Below are 20,219 nucleotides of genomic sequence, written 5' to 3'. Positions count from 1 at the left end.
GTTTGCCAGCAGAAGGTGACAAGGATAGCGTAACGTTTGGTCTAGGATCCAATTGTAAATGCCATCAGGGTATATGTTTACCTACAGCCATAAGTTACAACATTAGACCAGCATCCACCTTGATGAATGTAGATGCTGGAAGTGACTCGAAAAGAGTTTGAGAAGAATAATGCATTGTCAAATCATTGTGTAAGTTATTGAATGTCTAAGTGTTTCTTCGTTTGTGGACTTTCGAAACTTAAACAGCAATGGTTTCATGTCTTTTCGCCGTTTCTGTTTGTCTCAATTGTTTTGTAATGAGAAAACTGAAAGCTTTTTGAATACTTCCATTAAAAAGAACATTCCAGATGAATGCATTGATGAAGGTTTGTAAATCTTTACACTAGCTGTTTGTGAATGTATGTTAGAAGAAAGACGGGAATGTCTGGAATGAGTTGGGTGGGAAACGCAATGCCCGGGTGGGAAAAGAGAGGGCAACCCCTTTCGAAAACAAAGGAAAACTCACATATCTATGCAACTTGGGTTAATGTGACAGAACCTTATTTATATGTGAGGGGATGGGTTTCAGACGTCCAGGAAGCAGCGCAGGCTGCTACACAAACACGTTTTCTAGGCATGGAGCCTGTGGTCAGGAACAGCGTCACACTTTGTAGAGCACTGCAATAAACGAAGGACTACAGACTAGACCTGGACAACAAACTTCGGACTATAGGATAAAGATAGGCTGGTTTCTGACCGTCTCTGTCCCAGAACAGGCTCTTTTTCTCAGCTGAACACCAGCAATGCCCGCCCCTGGAGCCTTAGAGTGAGTATAACTGTTGAGCTTTGGGTTCGAGTGTTTGTTTGTTTGTTTAGATTGAAAATCGAAGATTCTTCTTTTTCAAAAAATAAAAATAAAAAATGTTGTAGTTGTTAAACATTTTAGTGGTAGTTCATTGTTGAGTGTTAGTGTTTGTCTCTTTTTCAGTAGATTCATAATACATAATAGTATGTGTTTGTGTTTGTGTCTGAGTAGTTTGATCTTAGCTGTAGACATAACTTTGCTCTAAAAACAGAACAGTGTCACATGAAGAAACAGGAGACCAGACAGCAGTGTATGTGTGTGGGTTTGTGTTCACATTAGTACGACAAGTGCTTTCATGTTTGGTTCTCGTTAAAACTCACAGTTACGACTATAAATGGGTTTTAAACCTTAATCTGGCCCGATTTAAATAGTTGAGGTCAATTTGTTGTTCAGAATTATTTTACCAAAATAAGAGGGATCATACAAAATGCTTGTTATTTTTATTTAGTACTGGCCTGAATAAGATATTTCACATAAAAAGATGTTTACATATAGTCAGCAAGAGAAAATAATAGTTGAATTTATAAAAATGACCCTGCTCAAAAGTTTACATACACTTGATTCTTAATACTGTGTTGTTACCTGAATGAGCCACAGCTTTTTTATTTAGTGATTTTGTTGTTCATGAGTCCCTTGTTGCTCCTGAACAGTTAAACTGCTGGCTGTTCTTCAGAAATATTTCCCGCAAAAAGTCCCACAAATTCTTTGGTTTTTCAGAATTTTTGTGTATTTGAACTCTTATATGCAACTATTCCAGAAGGTTCAAACCTTCAGATGATGCTCCAGAAGGAAATACAATGCATTAAAAGCCAGGGGTGTAAACTTTTGAACAGAACAAAGTTGCGTGCATTTGACTTATTTTGCCCAAATATCGTACTTTATTATTATTATTATTATTATTATTATTATTATTATTATTATTATTTCATTTAGTCCTGCCCTTCAAAAACTACAGGAGATCCTTACATGTTTCCCAGAAGACAAATATGATATTAAGGCAAAATTAAAAAAAATGTACGCATCTTTGTTCTGTTCAAAAATGTACACCCCTGGCTTTTAATGCATTGTGTTTCCTTCTGGAGCATCAGTGAACATTTCAATCTTCTGTAATAGTTGCATATGAGTCCCTCAGTTGTCCTCAGTGTGAAAAGATGGATCTTGAAATCATACAGTCATTGTTGGAAAGGGTTCAAATACACAAAAATGCTGAAAAACTAAATAATTTGTGGGGCCTGAAAGGACTCGTGAACAGCTATCATTAAAAAAAAAAAACAGCTGTGGATCATTCAGGTACCAACAAAGTATTAAAATTCAAGTATATGTAAACTTTTGAAACGTTTTGGCCTATTATTTACTATTGTGGACTATATGTAAACATCTTTTATGTGAAATTTCTTATTCAGCTCAGTACCAAATAAAAAATAACATGCATTTTGTATGATCCCTCTTATTTTGCTAAAATTATTAACATTTTTTAGATTCTGCAAGGTGCATGTAAACTTCTGAAGGAAGGTCAGCTAAAAATAATTGTGGTGTTGTTTAGTGTAATATTCCTATGCAGTCTATTATAATATGTATATGCAGCAATCTCTGGTGTGTATATAAATATACTTTATTCTGAAGGACGAATCAAAACAATAGGGCTTTTACACATTTGCTGACTTGGCTTTTATAAAGAACCATGCATGTACTTCACTGTATATTATTAATGCTGTGGAAAACTGGAGTGTGCATTGGTGTGTGTGTGTGTGTGTGTGTGTGTGTGTGTGTGTGTGTGTGTGTGTGTGTACCTGGTATTCATCACGTTGTGGGGACCAAATGTCCCCACAAGGATAGGAATACCAGTAGATTTTGACCTTGTGGGGACATTTCTCAGGTCCCCATGAGGAAACAGGCTTATAAAACATGCACAATGAGTTTTTTTGATGAAGTAAAAGTGTGCACAATCTCCTGTGAGGGCTAGGTTTAGGTGTAGGGTAGGTGTAGGACCATAGAAAATACGGTTTGTACAGTATAAAAACCAACAAGCCTATGGAATGTCCCCATAAAACATGTAAACCCAACGTGTGTGTGTGTGTGTGTGTGTGTGTGTGTGTGTTAAACAGTCCAAAGTCGGAGGATCTCTCCACTGCTATTCTGAAGCAGAAGACTCGACCGAATCGACTCATCGTGGATGAAGCCAACAATGAGGACAACAGTATTGTCTGCTTGTCACAGGTAATCTGTCTATTGTTGTGTGTAAGTGGTTGAGTGATAATGAAACTGCAATGTGTCATTTAGTTGCACAATTGCACAAAAATCATTGTTTTAAACATGTGCATGTAAATCCCTGTATGAGTGTTACAGGTTAAAATGGAGGAGCTGCAGCTGTTTCGTGGAGACACTGTGGTGCTGCGCGGCCGGAAGCGGAGGCAGACGGTCTGCATCGTTCTCACAGACGACACGTGTGGCAACGAGCGTGTGCGCATGAACAGGGTCACCCGCAACAACCTGCGCGTGCGTCTCGGGGACGTCATCAGGTGTGCGGTGATGACATAAGGTTTTATGGCTGTCATTAAATACATTTTTTTTAAACTATGGGACTTATCTGCTATTAAAAGTAGTGAAAAACCACATCTGCAACCTCATCTGCAGTGCTCACTCTTATGCATGTGTGTGTTTACAGTATCCACGCTTGTCCAGATGTGAAATATGGGAAACGCGTCCATGTTCTACCCATTGATGACACTATTGAGGGGCTTACAGGCAACCTGTTTGACGTTTTTCTCAAGCCGTATTTCCTGGAGGCCTACCGACCTGTTCACAAAGGTATGCATGTTCACTCAGTGTGCTGAATATAAGAATGTAAGAGTATTTTTGCATTTAGGTTAGGTTTAGTGTAATGCTGTCCAAATTATTATTTTAGGTTTAACAACTTTAAAAATATTTAACACAGTTAATGCAATGGTGGAGGTAGGCTGCTGCTTCTGTCTCTTTTTTCTTGACTAAAATTGCATTTATATAGACACGCCACACACTATTTACAGTGCCTTGTGAAATTATTCATACCCCTTCATTTTTTCACATTTTGTTATGTTGCTGCCTTATGTTAAACTGCTTTAAATTACTTTTTTTTCCCACATCAATCTACACTCCCTACTCCAGAATGGCAAAGCAAAAAAAATAGGTTTTTAACATTTGTGCAAATTTATTAAAAATAAAAAAATGAAAAGATCCCGTTTCTGGGACACTCGAAATTTATCTCAGGAGCATTCATATTGCTTCTAGATGTTACTACACTTGGAGTGGAGTTAAACTGTGGCAAATTCATTTGAGTGAGTCTGATTTATGTTTGATAACTTTATGCAGTTTCAGTATATTTTCTACTTGCTGAAGGGCACAGGTAAATATGACATTTATTATGGGTTTATAAGTTCACTTAGATTACAAGTTGTTATTTTTTAAAAGTCTAATAAAAAATGTCAAATGACTATAGTCAATGGTAAAAAAAATATGGGAAAATAACTATTTGACATCAGTAATATTGGTATCAGTGATACACCGCTTGCAGTTATATATACTGATAAAAACATACACTGTCGTTATGTTGTTTGTACATTTTCATGTTTTTACATTCAATCTTCAAATTAATGTACAAACAACATAAAGACAGTATATCTTTTTATCTTTTTATTGCAGTAGTATATTTAAACACCTTAATGTTAGGTGGGATTAATCGCGATTAAAATTAAACAAATTGCTATTATTATTATTATTATTATTTTTAATTCGATTTACAGCACTAGTTTAGTGTTAAGTGTGGTTTTGCTATTAATGTCTACACTGAGGTTCAGATTGGATTGTACATTTGGATTGCTTGGGTTAGGATCTTAGCAATAAGTCAGGGTCCAATATTTTTGGTAATTTAGTAAAACACCCCAAAATAGGTAATGAAGAATACACCACTATTTTGCGACAAGTAATTATTCTGCAGACCATTTAACAAAAAAAAAGTTTAATCCACTGAAAAGCATTTTGTTAATCAGGCAAGTGGCACATTTTTAATTGTCTTATTATTTTGCCACACAGTGTTATTTTACTATTATTTATATGCTAATCTAGTGTTTATTAATGTTTTTAATTAACTTTTATTTTTATATGAACAGTTTTAAGTTGTAGTCATTTTGTTGTGCCTTATGCTATTTTACCTTTTAGTAATTTTAGCACTTCCACTGCAGCCAAGGCAACTTTTTTTTTTTTTTTGCTTAAGTTTAGATTTTTCATCTAATATGTATATTTAACTGTATTACTGCTTTATCTCTGTTAACAGAAAAACAATTTGTAGATTGCATAGGTTTGCCTTACATTACCAACACTCCAGCAGTCAAAAGTACAAATTAACAATGGAGTTTGTTCACCGTTATGCTTTTTGCAGATGATATTTTCCTGGTCAGAGGAGGCATGAGAGCAGTGGAGTTTAAAGTGGTAGAAACAGACCCCAGCCCACACTGCATCGTAGCCCCAGACACCATTATCCACTGTGAGGGAGAACCAATCAAACGAGAGGTATGTGTGATTTCATCATACCTGCACAGTTTCTCCATTTCAATGTCCGCGTCATAATGTCATATGTTGACGGTGTCAGGATGAGGAGGAGAGCCTGAATGACATCGGGTATGATGACATTGGAGGTTGTCGCAAACAGCTGGCTCAGATTAAAGAGATGGTGGAGCTGCCTCTCAGGCACCCTGGCCTGTTCAAAGCCATTGGAGTGAAGGCAAGAATCACTACACACATCTAACATCTTTCTCCATTTGCATTCACATTCATTTATAAATAAGGAATCCTCACACATGCAAGTATTACACCCACTTACTGTCATTCCTCAGCCTCCGAGAGGAATCCTGCTGTACGGTCCACCCGGCACGGGCAAGACGCTGGTGGCTCGTGCTGTTGCTAATGAGACGGGAGCTTTCTTCTTTCTCATCAATGGTACAAATGCACACTTGAAAGCCACAGTCTGACTGTTGGTTGCCCTGCAATAACAGATGTCTGTAAACACTAACACTCTACTACAAAATGCAACTGAACTGAAACTGACCACTAAATCATGTATTTACCTTGAAAAGCCAAACAGGCAGATCATATTGTAGCATTATGCCACATATCAAGTATCATTGATGTACAGTTGAGGTCAAAAGTTTGCATACATCTGGCAGAATCTGCAAAGTGTTAATTATTTTACCAAAATAAGAGGGATCATACAAAATGCATGTTATTGTTTATTTAGTACTGACCTGAATAAGATATTGCACATAAAATATGTTTACATATAGTCCACAAGAAAAAAAAATAAGAGTTGAATTTTTTGTTAAAAAGTTAACATACACTTGATTCCTAATACTCTGCTGTTACCTGAATGATCCACAGTTGTGATTTATTTTTTTGTTTAGTGATAGCTGCTCATGAGTCCCTTGTTTGTCCTGAACAGTTAAACAATCCTTCAGGTTCCAGAAATTCTTTGGTTTTCCAGCATTTTTGTGTATTTGAAACCTTGCCAACAATGACTGTGTGATTTTGAGATCCATCTTTTCACTGGGGATATGCAACTATTACAGAAGATTCAAACACTCACTGATGCTCCAGAAGGGAAAAAAAAAACATGAATTAAGAGCTGGGGGTGAAAACTTTTTGAATTTGAAGATTATAGTAAATTTAATTTAATTTTGTATCTCTTAATTTTGTATACATGTATCTCCTGTAGCTTCTGAAGGGCAGCACTGAATGAAAAAAAAAATATTTAGGCAAAATAAGAAAATGTACACATCTCCATTCTGTTCAAAAGTTTTCACCCCTGTCTCTTAATGCATGGTTTTTCCTTCTGGAGCATCAGTGAGTGTTTGAACCTTCTGTAATAGTTGCATATGAGTCCCTCAGTTGTCCTCAGTGTGAAAAGATGGATCTCAAAATCATACAGTCATTGTTGGAAAGGGTTCAAATACACAAACCTGAAGTTTTTTTTTTTTTTTTTTGAAGAACAGCAGGCAGTTTAACTGTTTAGGACAAACAAGTGACCCATGAACAACTATCACTTCAAAAAAAAAAAAACAGCTGTGGATCATTCAGGTAACATCACAGTACTAAGAATCTAGAGTAAATACACTGTAGAATGGGGTCATTTTTAAAAATTCAACTCTTGTTTAATTATCTTTATGTGAATTATCTTATTCAGGTCAGTACTAAATAAAAAATAACGTGCATTTTGTATGATCGATCTTAATTTGGTAAAATAATTAACATTTTGCAGATTCTGCAAGGTGTACATTTACATTTACATTTATTCATTTAGCAGACACTTTTATCCAAAGCGACTTACAATTGGGAATACAACAAGTGATTCATCCTAAGGAGGCAGATCGACATAGGAAGTGCTCAAAAATACCATATGACAGGCGTTGTTAGATGAGTACGGGCTAGAAAGGGAAGATCAGGAAAGAGAGGAGAATAATTTCTTTTTTTTTTTTTATTGAGTCAGATAGTGTCGAAAAAGATGGGTTTTCAGCAGTCGCTTGAAGACAGTAATGGAGTCAGCGTTTCGGATAGGGGTGGGAAGATCATTCCACCAGGCAGGGACATTGAAGGAGAATGTTTTGGAAAGTGATTTTGTGCCTCTCTGTGGTGGTAGAATAAGGCGTCTTTCACTAGAGGATCTCAGACTTCTGGAGGGAGTGTAGATGTGTAGTAGTGAATAGAGGTAGGCCGGTGATGAGCCGGTGGCTGTCCTATAGGCCAGTATCAGTGTCTTGAATTTGATGCGTGCTGTAACCGGTAGCCAGTGCAGGGATATGAAGAGAGGTGTGACATGGGCCTTCTTGGGCTCATTGAAGACGAGCCGATGTATGTACGGTGTATGTAAACTTTTGACCTCAACTGTTTTTCTAGGCTTCATGCAATTTCGATGATGCATTTCTTGTGCTTAATGATGTTGCTTTTGTATCCCAGGTCCTGAAATCATGAGTAAATTGGCAGGGGAGTCTGAGAGCAACCTGAGAAAAGCTTTTGAGGAAGCCGAAAAAAATGCCCCTGCTATCATCTTCATCGATGAGCTGGATGCAATCGCTCCGAAACGAGAGAAGGTAAGGAAAAGAGAAAGATAAACAGTTTTTTACTGAACTGTGTACATTCTGATGTTTCTCATTGGTTCGATGGTTATGCCATGTCTGTAGACTCATGGTGAGGTTGAGCGGAGGATCGTCTCTCAGCTGCTCACCCTGATGGACGGCCTGAAACAACGCGTTCATGTTGTTGTAATGGCAGCCACAAACAGACCCAACAGTGTGGACCCTGCTCTTCGGCGTTTTGGTGCGGACATACTGTACACATATGCACATTCATAACATTAATGCCAAGAGTGATTTGCATCTACAGATGAATGGGCCAAAATATACTTTCTGCTGAAAGATCAGTTTTAAATGTTGTGTTGTAGGTCGTTTTGATCGAGAGATTGACATTGGCATCCCTGATTCCACCGGCAGGCTGGAAATTTTACAAATTCACACCAAGAACATGAAACTATCGGATGATGTTGACCTGGAACAGGTGAGAATGGAGAGTCTGATTCATATCAGATATTTTATAACTATGTGTTTCTGTTTATGGTAGATCTCCACTGAAACACATGGGCACGTGGGAGCAGATTTGGCTGCTCTGTGTTCAGAGGCAGCATTACAGGCCATCCGCAAAAAGATGATCCTAATTGATCTGGAGGATGACAGCATCGATGCAGACCTTCTTAACTCAATGGCTGTCACCATGGATGACTTCAAGGTCAGCTTCAACATTTTACATTTTTAACAGAGTATGCTTTGATTTTTAAAGGTGCAGTTTGTAATATTGACAGGCAGCTAGTGGTTGAAATAGGTACTGCAGTATAAGCCACAAAATATTAGAGAGAGTTGTTTCTTCCACCATGTGGGTTGCCAGAATAAAGAAGTTCACTTCCAGAACAAACGTGTACAGATAATTTATTCACCCTTTTGTCATCCAAGATGTTCATTGCTTTGTTTCTTTAGTCTTGAAAAATGATGTTTTTTGAGGAAAACTTGGGATTTCTCTCCATATTGTGGATATGTATGGTGCCCCCAAGTTTGAACTTCCAAAATGCAGCTCTAAACGATCCCAGACGAGGAAGAAGGGTCTTGTCGAGCAAAACGATTGGTCATTTTCTAAACAAATTGACAATTAATATACTTTTTAAGCTCAAATGCTTGTCTTGTCTAGGTCTGTGATGCGCATGCGTAGTCAGTTTAATCTGGGTCAATACAGTTAAGGTATGTCAAAAAAAAACTCCCATCTTGTTTTCTTCTTCACCGTCAAATTCATCCTACATGGCTGTTTTACCCTTTTTTGTAAAGTGCGCTTCTTTGCACATTCACTTTTTGTAAACACTGGGTCGGCACTTCGGCAGCATTGTAGGATGATTTTGTATTTGGGGAAGAAAAAAATGGCAGTTTTTCGACATACCCTAACTGTACTGACCTGGAAATAACAGAGTAAACGCAAAGCTAGACAAGACGAGCATTTGAGGTTACAAAGTAGATATAAATTGACAATTTGTTTAAAAAATGAGAGCCATTTGAAACATTTAGAGCCCTTTGAAGCTGCATTTAAACTGCATTTTGGAAGTTCAAACTTGGGGGCACCATAGAAATACACTATATGGAGATAATTGCTGAAAGGTTTTCCTCAAGAAACATAATTTCTTTAAAGCTGAAGAAAGAAAGACATGAACATATTTGATGACAAGAGGGTAAGTACATTATCTGTACATTTTTGTTCTGGAAATGAACTTCTCCTTTAAGATCAGGCAACAGAAAGTAGTGCAGTTGACAATGGAAGGCGATAAGCCTTAAGCCCAAAGTATAATTCGCTTTTTACGCATACACAAGAGTCAGCGTACAATGCAAACAGAATAGTATGAGCATACTCTACATGCACCACCCAGTTTTGTGCACTGAATTTGTTTTGCAGTAATCAGTTGTTCCACAAGGTGGCAGCACTATCCATTGTTTCACAGTAGAAAACTAGACAAAACAGACGGAGCAACAAGAACAAAATTGCAGAGACTGCAACAACAACAGACACTCACATTGAAAAGCACCTCTAAGTGTGAGGGAATGAGATAGACCAGCTTTGGTTCAAAAGAGTTTAAAAATATTTGTTATCAGTCATAACTTATGAGAAAAAATAGAGCAGTCACTGGACATGGATGAGGCTTTCTAGACTGCATGTGTCAATCACCTGCTTTCGCGCAATACATCAAATGGAGTATACTTTAGTGGGGAAAAAAGTATACTTCTGGCTTTATATTGTAAGTTGATGGGTTGGATTTTATGCAGTTTAATATGCATCTGGTTATAGTGCTTTTTAGATGGATGCAGAGGCTTTTTAGATCATGTAGAATCTATGATCTCTAATCTAGCTGGCTTCTATGGCTACAATGTGCTGTTTTCCACCAACTCGCAACCCAGAGTCAAACAATTACATACAGCATCTTCAAATCTTTTCCATCCCAGAGGGCAAATCTATTACTCAGACACTGGGGTCTTTTTCTCAGTATAACAATCTGAGAAGCAATGCCCTTAAGGAAAAATCTAATTTGCTTCCATTTTCAATCTTACTCCTGTCTAGAAGAATAGAAATATAAAAGAGATCTCATTTGAGATTTTTCTTTCCTATGCAATTTGTATCTATTATGTTCTGTCTCTACCAGTGGGCTCTAAGTCAGAGTAACCCATCAGCTCTGAGGGAGACGGTGGCAGAGGTTCCACAGGTGAACTGGGAGGACATTGGAGGACTTGACGAGGTGAAGCGAGAGTTACAGGAGCTTGTCCAGGTAAAACCACAAACATGCACGAACATACAAACAAATATGAACCAGTTATTCACTCTCTCACACTTACTTATTCTTTCTCTGGTAAGTATCCTGTGGAGTACCCTGAAAAATTTCTAAAGTTTGGAATGACTCCATCTCGAGGGGTTCTGTTTTATGGTCCTCCTGGTTGCGGCAAAACCCTACTAGCTAAAGCCATCGCCAATGAGTGCCAGGCCAACTTTGTGTCTATTAAAGGTATGTGTGTAAGTTAAACTAAAGTTAAAGAAAATATAGGTTGAGTATTAGTGTATTAGTGTGTAAAATCCATTCTATATTTTGTACTGATTGCAGGCCCAGAGCTGCTCACCATGTGGTTTGGTGAATCAGAGGCAAATGTCAGAGATGTGTTTGATAAGGTGAACAAACCTACTTAACTACTATAATACTGAAATCAGATTAAAAACATGAAATACTTCTAATCAGGATAAGTTACATTTTAAGATACTCGTTATTGGACTACAGTTACTTTTTCATGGATTACATGATTACATATTATTCTCACAATAGCAATATATTATTTATAATTCATTGATTCTCCCTAATTTCTCTTTTACATTTTTTAAAATTTCCTTTCTAAAATAGCCTACCAATTATATACATTCAGAAAGTTCAGTTTTGTGGACATTCACACATAGACTAGTCATTAGTCAGGTGGCGACCCAGCATTTGACCACTGGATTTACAAAAAAACATTTCTGGTTTAAGAAGGGTTTCAACATTGCATCACCTACTGATGAGCACAAATGTATTTTTATTTAAATGCGGTTTTTAACCATATTTGCTTATGTCTATAGAAGGCTTTTGTCTTTCAAACTCATTAAAATGCACATATTCACGTTATTTCTTATTTGCATGTAATCCAGGCATTCCAAAACTTTTTGTCATCTTAACTTTATTCACCAAATATATTTACTTTAAGTACCCCTGAGATTTTAAAAGAAATATGCTGGCCGGAGGCATTCCAAATATGGTCGCAGAGTGAACAAACTTTCCTTAAAGGAACACTCCACTTTTTTGGAAATAGGCTCATTCTCCAACTCAAATGTAAAGCTGCGATTTTCTAGGCCAATAAGATTAGGAACTACACTCCCATTCTGGCAAAATTACTTGATTATTACGCCGGAATGGGAGTGTAGTTCCTAATCTTATCGGCCTAGGAAATCGCAGCTTTAAATTTTCTGCCGGTATTAGTACACAATATAACCACAGAAGAGTCAAGTTTTAAATATGAAAAAATATCAAAACTCGTTGGTCATTTTTGAACATGATGCTATATTGGTCTAATAGGATTCAATGATCCATGCTAAGCTATGCAAATATCGGCTGAATGGATTTCAAAACGGTAAAACTAAAGTTATTAACTCTGAGGGAGTTGGAGAATGAGCCTATTTCCAAAAAAAGAGGAGTGTTCCGTTAAAAAGGACTTTGTTTTAAAATGATTTATTTTAATTGAATATTTTTTTATGATTTAATTACTTGTTAGCTTTTAATTAAACTCACAAGCCCCCTGCAGTTCCTTTACGAACCATAGTTTGGGAAACCTTGATGTAATATAATGTTTATTGCATTTCATGTTGTAAATTACAATGAATGGAACATATTTTCTTACTCTCTGCATTTTTTTTACATCATTGTGGTACAAGAAATCAATTTAATCAATGTGATAAATGAGATAAATCAAAAGTAATCTAAAAGTAATCCAAAAGTAATTTGATTATATTACCAAGAATGTGTAATGTAACGGATTACATTACTGACTACAATTTTCGTCATGTAATCTGGAATCAGTAATCGATTACAATTTGTAAGTAATCTACCCAGCTCTGCTAGTAACATGCGTCTCGGATGTGCTTCCTGTGTGAACCGTCCATTTTCCAAATCTCATTCTGATGTATATCACACATTGCTGTTGTGGTATCAGGCGCGGCAGGCGGCCCCATGCATTCTGTTCTTTGACGAGCTGGACTCTATTGCTAAAGCACGAGGTGGAGGTGCTGGAGATGCGGGAGGTGCGGCTGACAGGGTCATCAACCAGATCTTGACAGAAATGGATGGAATGACCAATAAGAAGAACGTCTTTATCATTGGCGCCACCAACAGGTGATACAGACTTGTGTTTGCATTTGTTGGCAGTGGTTAAAGTGAGGATAAAGTGGATAATGTGAAAAAGGTATGTCTGTTCTTAGGCCTGATATCATTGATCCTGCAATCCTGAGGCCTGGTCGTTTGGATCAACTGATTTATATCCCTCTACCTGACATGCTCTCCCGCAGTGCCATCCTGCGCGCCAACCTCCGCAAGTCCCCTATCGCCAAGGTCATTTACACAAAACGCATACATACACATATCTCCACATGAAACCAGCCTTTAACTGTGTTTCTTTGTGTTTTTCAGGATGTAGACCTGGCATATCTGTCCCGGATAACAGAGGGATTCTCAGGAGCAGACCTGACTGAGATCTGTCAGAGGGCATGTAAGCTTGCTATAAGAGAAGCTATAGAAGCAGAGATCCGTGCTGAGAGACAGCGCCAAGCCAAGAAAGAGGCTGCTATGGTTAGTGCGTATGCCATTGAAAAAGCCACTGCACCATGGTGGGTTGGACATGGAATGGTTAAAGGGATAATTCGCCCAAAAATGAACATTTGATGTTTACCTGCTTGCTCCCAGGGCATCCAAGATGTAGGTGACTTTGTTTCTTCAGTAGAACACAAATGAAGATTTTTAACTCAAACCGTTGCAGTCTATATAATGGCAGTGAATGGGCACTAAACCTTTGAAAGTAAAAAAAAAAAAACATGCACAGGCAAATCCTCTTATATGCAGCAATGTCTGAAAAATACTTTTCAGGTTTTTTTTACAAAAACAGATCGTTTCATGTCTTAGGACATCAATGTATTGTCACGAGCCGCAGGTTGTAATTTGGATTTGTCTGTGCATGTTTTTTTTTTTTTTTTTTACTTTCAAAGGTTTGGTGCCCATTCACTGCCATTATATGACTGACAGACTGCAACGGTTTGAGTTAAAAATCTTTGTTTGTGTTCTACTGAAGAAACAAAGTCACCTACATCTTGGATGCCCTGGGGGCAAGCAGATAAACATCAAATTTTCATCTTTGGGTGAAATATCCCTTTAAGTCCCAGCAGGCACACAATGTCATGAGACACTGATATTTGTTACATTCCGGATGTTATGTCAGGTGACCAAAATTCAATGTCAGTTCAACATCTACTGTCAACGTTAATCTGATGTCCAATACCGACATCCAATGTTAAGTCAACCTCAAACTGACATCAAATACTGACGTCAATCCGATTTTCAACCCATTCTAAACCTGTCTGACATTGGGGTCCAACGTCAACCTGACTTTCTACTGACGCCCAGTGGCTACTGGGGTTCTTGTTCCTAAAAACACATGCATAAAGCAAAATATGTTGAATATTCTGGTTATAGAAAAGGAAATATCTCCTTTTAGTGTTTTTCTGTTTGTTTAGCCTACAATGTGCTTGTGCATTAAAATACAGTTTCTGTGTGTGATTTGAGCTCGAGAGGCAAAATGGTATACTATTGTTAGATTCTGTTACTATTTTGAAATATTTTAATAAATGTTTTGATGTTTTTTTTATCTCTCAAATCAAAGGTCAGATGTTGTACAACTAGTTATGAATCTTTGTTTCTTGTTGAGAACTCTCAGTTACATACGGATGTTTCTTAACATTGGACTACTTAATATTTAACAGTATTTGGTTTATTAACCATTGAAACTAATAAAAATCTTTCTATACTGCATATAGTGTAAAAATTCCATACCTGTGCATTATACCTTCATACCATGTTTCCAGGATGATGATTATGACCCAGTGCCTGAGATCAGGAAGGATCATTTTGAGGAAGCCATGAGATTTGCTCGTCGGTCTGTCAGCGATAATGACATACGCAAGTATGAGATGTTTGCTCAGACTCTTCAGCAAAGCCGTGGATTTGGAAACTTCAGGTACTCAAATATATAAGCACACAAATGAATAGTGCCTTATACCACTTCATATCTCATTTTGTAAAGTAAAATGACTCTCTTTTCTTTCATTCTTTGACACATTGGCAGATTTCCCACAGCACCTCAGTCAGGTGGAGGTCAGGGGTCAGGCCAAGGCTCTGGGGGTCATTTCAGAGATGAGGGAGATGATGATCTCTATCAGTAATCAAAGTCAGCTGTCTTCTACCAGCCCAACCTGGTGTGTTTAACAATGAGAGAAGAGATGGAATTCACTTTCAACTGGAATCTGCACATTATTATTATTAATAGTGAAGAATCTGTGTTATTTATCATTCTGACAGATTTTTTATGTCTTACAGTCTTGCCAGAAGCTGACAAAAGTATTACATTGAATGCCTATTATTCTCATATTGGATTATAAGATGATGTTAAATATATGTGTTGATGTGAAATGTGTGCCTGACAGTAATAAAGAAAATTTAACATCCCTCTTGCTATAAAAGACACTTTCTCAAACAAGTTAATTTTCAATAAGCGTTTCAAAATTATAGATTTTTCTTTTATGCCAAACTCATTAAGATATTAAGTAAAGATCATGTCTTATTAAGATATTTTGTATATTTCCTACCATAAATATATCAAAATGTAACTTTTATGAGTAATATGCATTGTTACAAACTTCATTTGGACAACTTTCATGGCGATTGTCTCAATATTTAGATTTTTTTGCACCCTCAGATTCCAGATTTTCAAATAGCTGTATCTCGGTCAAGTATATTGTCCTATCCTAACAAACCACATCAATGGAAAGCTTATTTATTAAACTTTCAGATGATGCATAAATCTCAATAAAAAATAAATAAATAAATAAATAAAATGACCCTTATGACTGGTATTGTGTTCCAGGGTCACATATTTGCTGTTTAACTTACCACAAAACTTCAATTCCTTTCGGTTCCTCACAGGCTTAACAATGTTATTAATCTTTAAATAATCATAAATAGACGAATTATTCATTATTATTCCAAGTAAATTAAATGAATCAGAGCTTTGAATGACCGTTAGTTTTTGAATTTCTGTGGCGGGCTATCACTTCTAACAAAGCGAGAGGTGAGCGCGGATTTCAGCGGAAGCTGGTTTGAGAAGAAATCATTTAAAAAGACGTCAATTTGATAAAAATACCATTTTGTTTAAAATATATGTAACACGTTTTTGGTTGTGGTTTATTAAAACTCATATTTGGGTCGCTGTGGCGATCTGTCACTAATAACGAAAACTGTTATTTTCTATAAAAATATTACTTTTAAAATATTATTTTTAATAGAAAATAGTAAATATTAGCTGCCTAACTTACCACAAAACAAATTTGCAGATACATGAATCCAACTGTTTACATTCCTTTCGGTTCCTCACAGGCATATAACTTTTAAGAATCATAAATACACGCATTAATACATCAAATGAGTGAAATGAATTATTTAGAGCGAGTTGACTGACCGTTAGTTTTTGAATTTCTGTGGCGGGCTGTCTCTTCTCCAAAATAAGCGACAGATTTCGCTTTTTCGATTTTCGCGCGGATTTCAGTGGAAGCTATCTTGAGAAGAAAACATTTAAAATGCTGTCAGATTTATTAACATACCATTTTGTTTGAAATATATGTAAATCATTTTTGGTAACGGTTTATTAAAACTCATATTTGATTCGCTTTATTAATTGTATTTAATTCCATATAAATTAGTATATGTAATTTTTAACGTTAATGTGACGTCTAGTCTGTCTCTGACTAGGAAATAAAATATTAATTTAACTAAATAGTGATTTTATTGCATTTTATTAACAAAAAAACAACAATAATAAGTATAATAATAAGAAAATTAAGTTTTTAAATCTAAAATTTAAAATTTAAATCTCAAACTAATTAATTTATGTAGTTAATCTTAACGTGTGCTATTAAAGCAGCTATATCAGCGACTTTTTTTTTTTTTTTTACTGGTTTTGGATTAAAAAAATTACAGACGGAGAGAGACTCAAGGCGGAACGGACAAATTACAGTCGAGGACGTTTCTCGTTGCGCGTGTTTACTTCCGGCGCAGGCCGGAAACTTCAGAGGCTGTCTGGAGGTGACCGAATGGCAGTGTGCAGAATTGATTTGATCTCTGCATTATAACAGGAATAGTTATTGTCAGTGGTTCGACGTTAAACTAATATTGCTGTCAGGGGTGATATACTGCTTTCAGGATGGGGTCACATCTCGTGCGGAGTTATATCACGGAAAGGGACGTGACGCCAGACCCGAGGAAACCGTCTGCATATGACCCGACTTTGGGCTTCCCTGAGCGGAAAGAGAGAGGTAACACAACGCCGCTCAACTACACTTTATATAAGCGCGTTTAAAACATTATCCGTCACTTTCAGATTGGCTTCAGTCTTTAAACATAAACCGCGAGTCCTCAGGCCCTCAGACTGACTTTGAACTTCAGGTCCAGTCTAGTGGCTTCAACAAAAACATGCCGCTAGGTTTATGTTTGTTTAGTTAAAAGCTATGACCTGTATTCCTTTCAGGTTGTCGTCATTGTAACTCAAAATCATGTAGAATTTGCTAAATAACCATTGCTAAAATGTTGGATAAACGGACACATTGTTAAAACAAAAAGTAGTTTAACCAGCTAGAAGTAAGCCAAGAGGGAATCAGCTTACTTTTCTTACTTTTGCAACCTTCCTTTTTGTAACTTGTCTTGAGAAAGAAACAAAATACAGTTGAAGTCAAAAGTTTACATGCACCTTGCAGAATCTGCAAAATAAGAGGGATCATACAAAATGCATGCTATTTTTTTTTTTTTTAGTACTGACCTGAATAAGATGTTTCACATAAGATATTTTACGTATAGTCCACAAGAGAAAATAATAGTTGAATTTATAAAAACAACCCCTTTTAAATGTTTGCAAATGCTTGGTTCTTAATACCGTGTTGTTACCTGAGTTTTTCCTGAAAGGTTAAACTGCCTGCTGTTCTAAAGAAATATCCTTCAGGTCCCACAGATTCTTAGTTTTTTCAGCATTATTGTCTATTTGAACCCTTTCCAACAATGACTGTATGGTTTTGAGATCCATCTTTTCACACTGAGGACAACTGAGGGACTCATATGCAACTCTTACAGAAGGTTCAAACACTCACTGATGCTTCAGGAGGAAACACGATTCATTAAGAGCCGGGGGGTGAAAACATTTGAATTTGAAGATCAGAGTAAATGCGACTTATTTTGTCTTTTGAGAAATATGTAAGTAAATTCCTACTCTAAGTAGCTTCTGAAGGGTAGTAATATATGAAAAAAAATTTCATTGTTAAAAAAAGTTTACACTCCTGGCTCTTAATCCATTGTTTAAACTTTCTATGTAACAGTTGCATATGAGTCCCTCAGTTGTCCTCAGTGTGAAAAGATGCATCTCAAAATCATACAGTCGTTGTTGGAAAGGGAGCAGAAAAAATTAAGAATTTCTGAAACCTGAAGGTTTTTTCTGAAGAACAGCGAGCAGTTTAACTGTTCAGGACAAAAAAGAGACTCATGAACAATCATCATTCAGGAAACAACACCAAACATTTTTGAATGGGGTTATTTTAATAAATTCAGCTATTATTTTCTCTTGTGGGCTTTTTTGTGCACGTCTTTTATGTGAAATATCTTAAGGTTAGGACTAAATAAAAAATAACATTCATATTGTATGATCCCTATTATTTTGGTCAAATAATTAACATTTAGCAGATTCTGCAAGGTGCATGTAAACTTTCGACCTCAACTTCGCTCTGTAATATAGCAATGCTCTATGGATGAAGATGATTTATTTTTGTGTTTGGTCTTGTATTTTATTGTGAAACTCACGTTGTTTGCTTTGTGTTGTTAGAAATGGTGGCGACGCAGGAGCAGATGAATCTGGCCATGCTGCCGGTGGAGCAGCGCGATTACTGCGCACACTACCTGCTCAAATTCCTGAAGTGCAAGAGAGACAGTTTCCCCAACTTCCTAGCCTGCAAACACGAGAGACACGACTGGGACTACTGCGAACATCAGGAGTAAGAAATGCTCTCCTCAATCGGCCTGAGCCAACGTGCATTCAGACGAAACCACTCAAGATGTTGTTAAATTGATTCTGCTGGATCCTCAAGCAGGAAAAATTTAATTCAGCTTGAACGCAATTGAAATTCTTGCTAGGTTAATTATTTAGACTTTTATCATTACAAAGAATAATAGATTATACAATTTGAATGTTATAAATCTTTAATGTTTTAAAATGTATAGAAATAATTTAACACAATACATTTGAAATTATTTATTACTAAAGTCCGCTTTTTTTGAAAGTGGCCCACAATAATATAAAACAATCATAGTAAATAAATAAACCATGTTTCACACTGTGGTGATCACCAGTTATACAAAAAACTCATTTTTGCATGCTTAAAAGTTTTTTTGGTGAATTTTGTCTGAGTTTCTCTTCTTTTTTTTTTGCAGTTATGTGATGAGGATGAAAGAATATGAGAGGGAGAGAAGACTCAACTTGAGGAAAAAGAGGATCGAGGCAAACGCAGCATAAATAACCCACCCTCTTCATTTCTTCATCAGTTTCTGTGTATATAAATGGCTCTCTCAATAATAAAGATTATCTAGTGAGCTCTCAGAACATGAGTGGATCATTTTCTTAAAACGCACAAGGATGTATATTAGGGGTGGGAAACTTCAGGCACTTCACCATCTGATCCGAGTCTGATCCTGAGTGAGTAATGATCTGATTCCAAAACTATTCTTGATCTACATTTTTCCCCAATTAATTCTTCTGCTGTGCAAATACATCTTTACAACTTTACATTTTAACAAAATGCTGTGAATCTTCACTGGTTTCACAATATAATTAGGATTTTCATTATCAACTAAATATCACAATGTGTCATTCTCAGTTTTCAATATTACTGCACATGGCTACATTTTCATATATTTATTTTGTGCAAAATATACTTTTTTATATTTATGAGCAGGCTACTTAAAAAAAAAAAAAAAAAAATTATTTAAAATAAGTGTTCAAGTATCTGAAAGTTAAGTATTTTTCTTTTTTCCTCAGCATTGCTGCTGTTTGATTATTACTGATGAGATCATAGATAGTAGCTGCATTTCCATTACAGATTTGCGCAAAACCTTGGTGATATTTTATAAATGTTGATTTAAAAAATGCTTTCATGTTATGTGACAAACTGTTTTTCCCCCTTTCGTGATAGGTCATAGCAACAAATTTTTGTTGGATTTTGGCTACATTTAATCGAATGTGAACTATGCGGAAAAAAAATCCATTGCTGAAATATTCCTTGCTCAAATAGCCTGAAAAACCAACTCATGCGAGCCGAAATTTTAAATTGAAATTGCGAATTGAAAATATGCTTAGTGGAAATGCGTCAAACTCCCATATATCACAAAAAAAAAAAATTA

General features: G+C 36.4%; 2 protein-coding genes across 2 annotated transcripts; both read left to right on the top strand.

The window, feature by feature from the left end:
- Window positions 1–591: 591 nt before the first annotated feature.
- Window positions 592–15,237, top strand: LOC141336387 (transitional endoplasmic reticulum ATPase). The gene is made up of 19 exons (XM_073841978.1): window positions 592–805; window positions 2,950–3,061; window positions 3,191–3,363; window positions 3,510–3,652; window positions 5,259–5,389; window positions 5,469–5,600; window positions 5,713–5,815; window positions 7,826–7,959; window positions 8,050–8,185; window positions 8,310–8,422; window positions 8,486–8,650; window positions 10,596–10,718; window positions 10,805–10,952; window positions 11,049–11,113; window positions 12,679–12,857; window positions 12,944–13,073; window positions 13,152–13,310; window positions 14,597–14,748; window positions 14,857–15,237. The coding sequence occupies exons 1-19, from the start codon at window positions 783–785 to the stop codon at window positions 14,951–14,953; spliced, it is 2,418 nt and encodes an 805-aa protein (XP_073698079.1). The 5' UTR covers window positions 592–782; the 3' UTR covers window positions 14,954–15,237.
- A 1,604-nt stretch (window positions 15,238–16,841) lies between these two features.
- ndufb7 (NADH:ubiquinone oxidoreductase subunit B7) lies at window positions 16,842–19,422 on the top strand. Its single transcript, XM_073843218.1, has 3 exons — window positions 16,842–17,098; window positions 18,649–18,817; window positions 19,254–19,422. The coding sequence occupies exons 1-3, from the start codon at window positions 16,987–16,989 to the stop codon at window positions 19,333–19,335; spliced, it is 363 nt and encodes a 120-aa protein (XP_073699319.1). The 5' UTR covers window positions 16,842–16,986; the 3' UTR covers window positions 19,336–19,422.
- The last annotated feature ends 797 nt before the right edge of the window (window positions 19,423–20,219 follow it).

The sequence above is a fragment of the Garra rufa genome, chromosome 6 (genome assembly GCF_049309525.1).
Source record: "Garra rufa chromosome 6, GarRuf1.0, whole genome shotgun sequence".
NCBI classification, from domain to species: Eukaryota; Metazoa; Chordata; class Actinopteri; order Cypriniformes; family Cyprinidae; genus Garra; species Garra rufa.
This window is presented reverse-complemented; position numbering and strand designations above follow the sequence as displayed.

Bases quoted from the DNA above. Each gene is read 5' to 3' on its own strand.
- LOC141336387 (XM_073841978.1), top strand. From the start codon at position 783: ATGCCCGCCCCTGGAGCCTTAGA. The intron at 5,601-5,712 runs GCAAGAATCACT...GTCATTCCTCAG, and splicing joins TCAAAGCCATTGGAGTGAAG to CCTCCGAGAGGAATCCTGCT. The intron at 8,186-8,309 runs GTGCGGACATAC...GTTGTGTTGTAG, and splicing joins CCCTGCTCTTCGGCGTTTTG to GTCGTTTTGATCGAGAGATT.
- ndufb7 (XM_073843218.1), top strand. From the start codon at position 16,987: ATGGGGTCACATCTCGTGCGGAGTTATATCACGGAAAGGGACGTGACG. The intron at 17,099-18,648 runs GTAACACAACGC...TTGTGTTGTTAG, and splicing joins CCCTGAGCGGAAAGAGAGAG to AAATGGTGGCGACGCAGGAG. The intron at 18,818-19,253 runs GTAAGAAATGCT...TTTTTTTTGCAG, and splicing joins GACTACTGCGAACATCAGGA to TTATGTGATGAGGATGAAAG.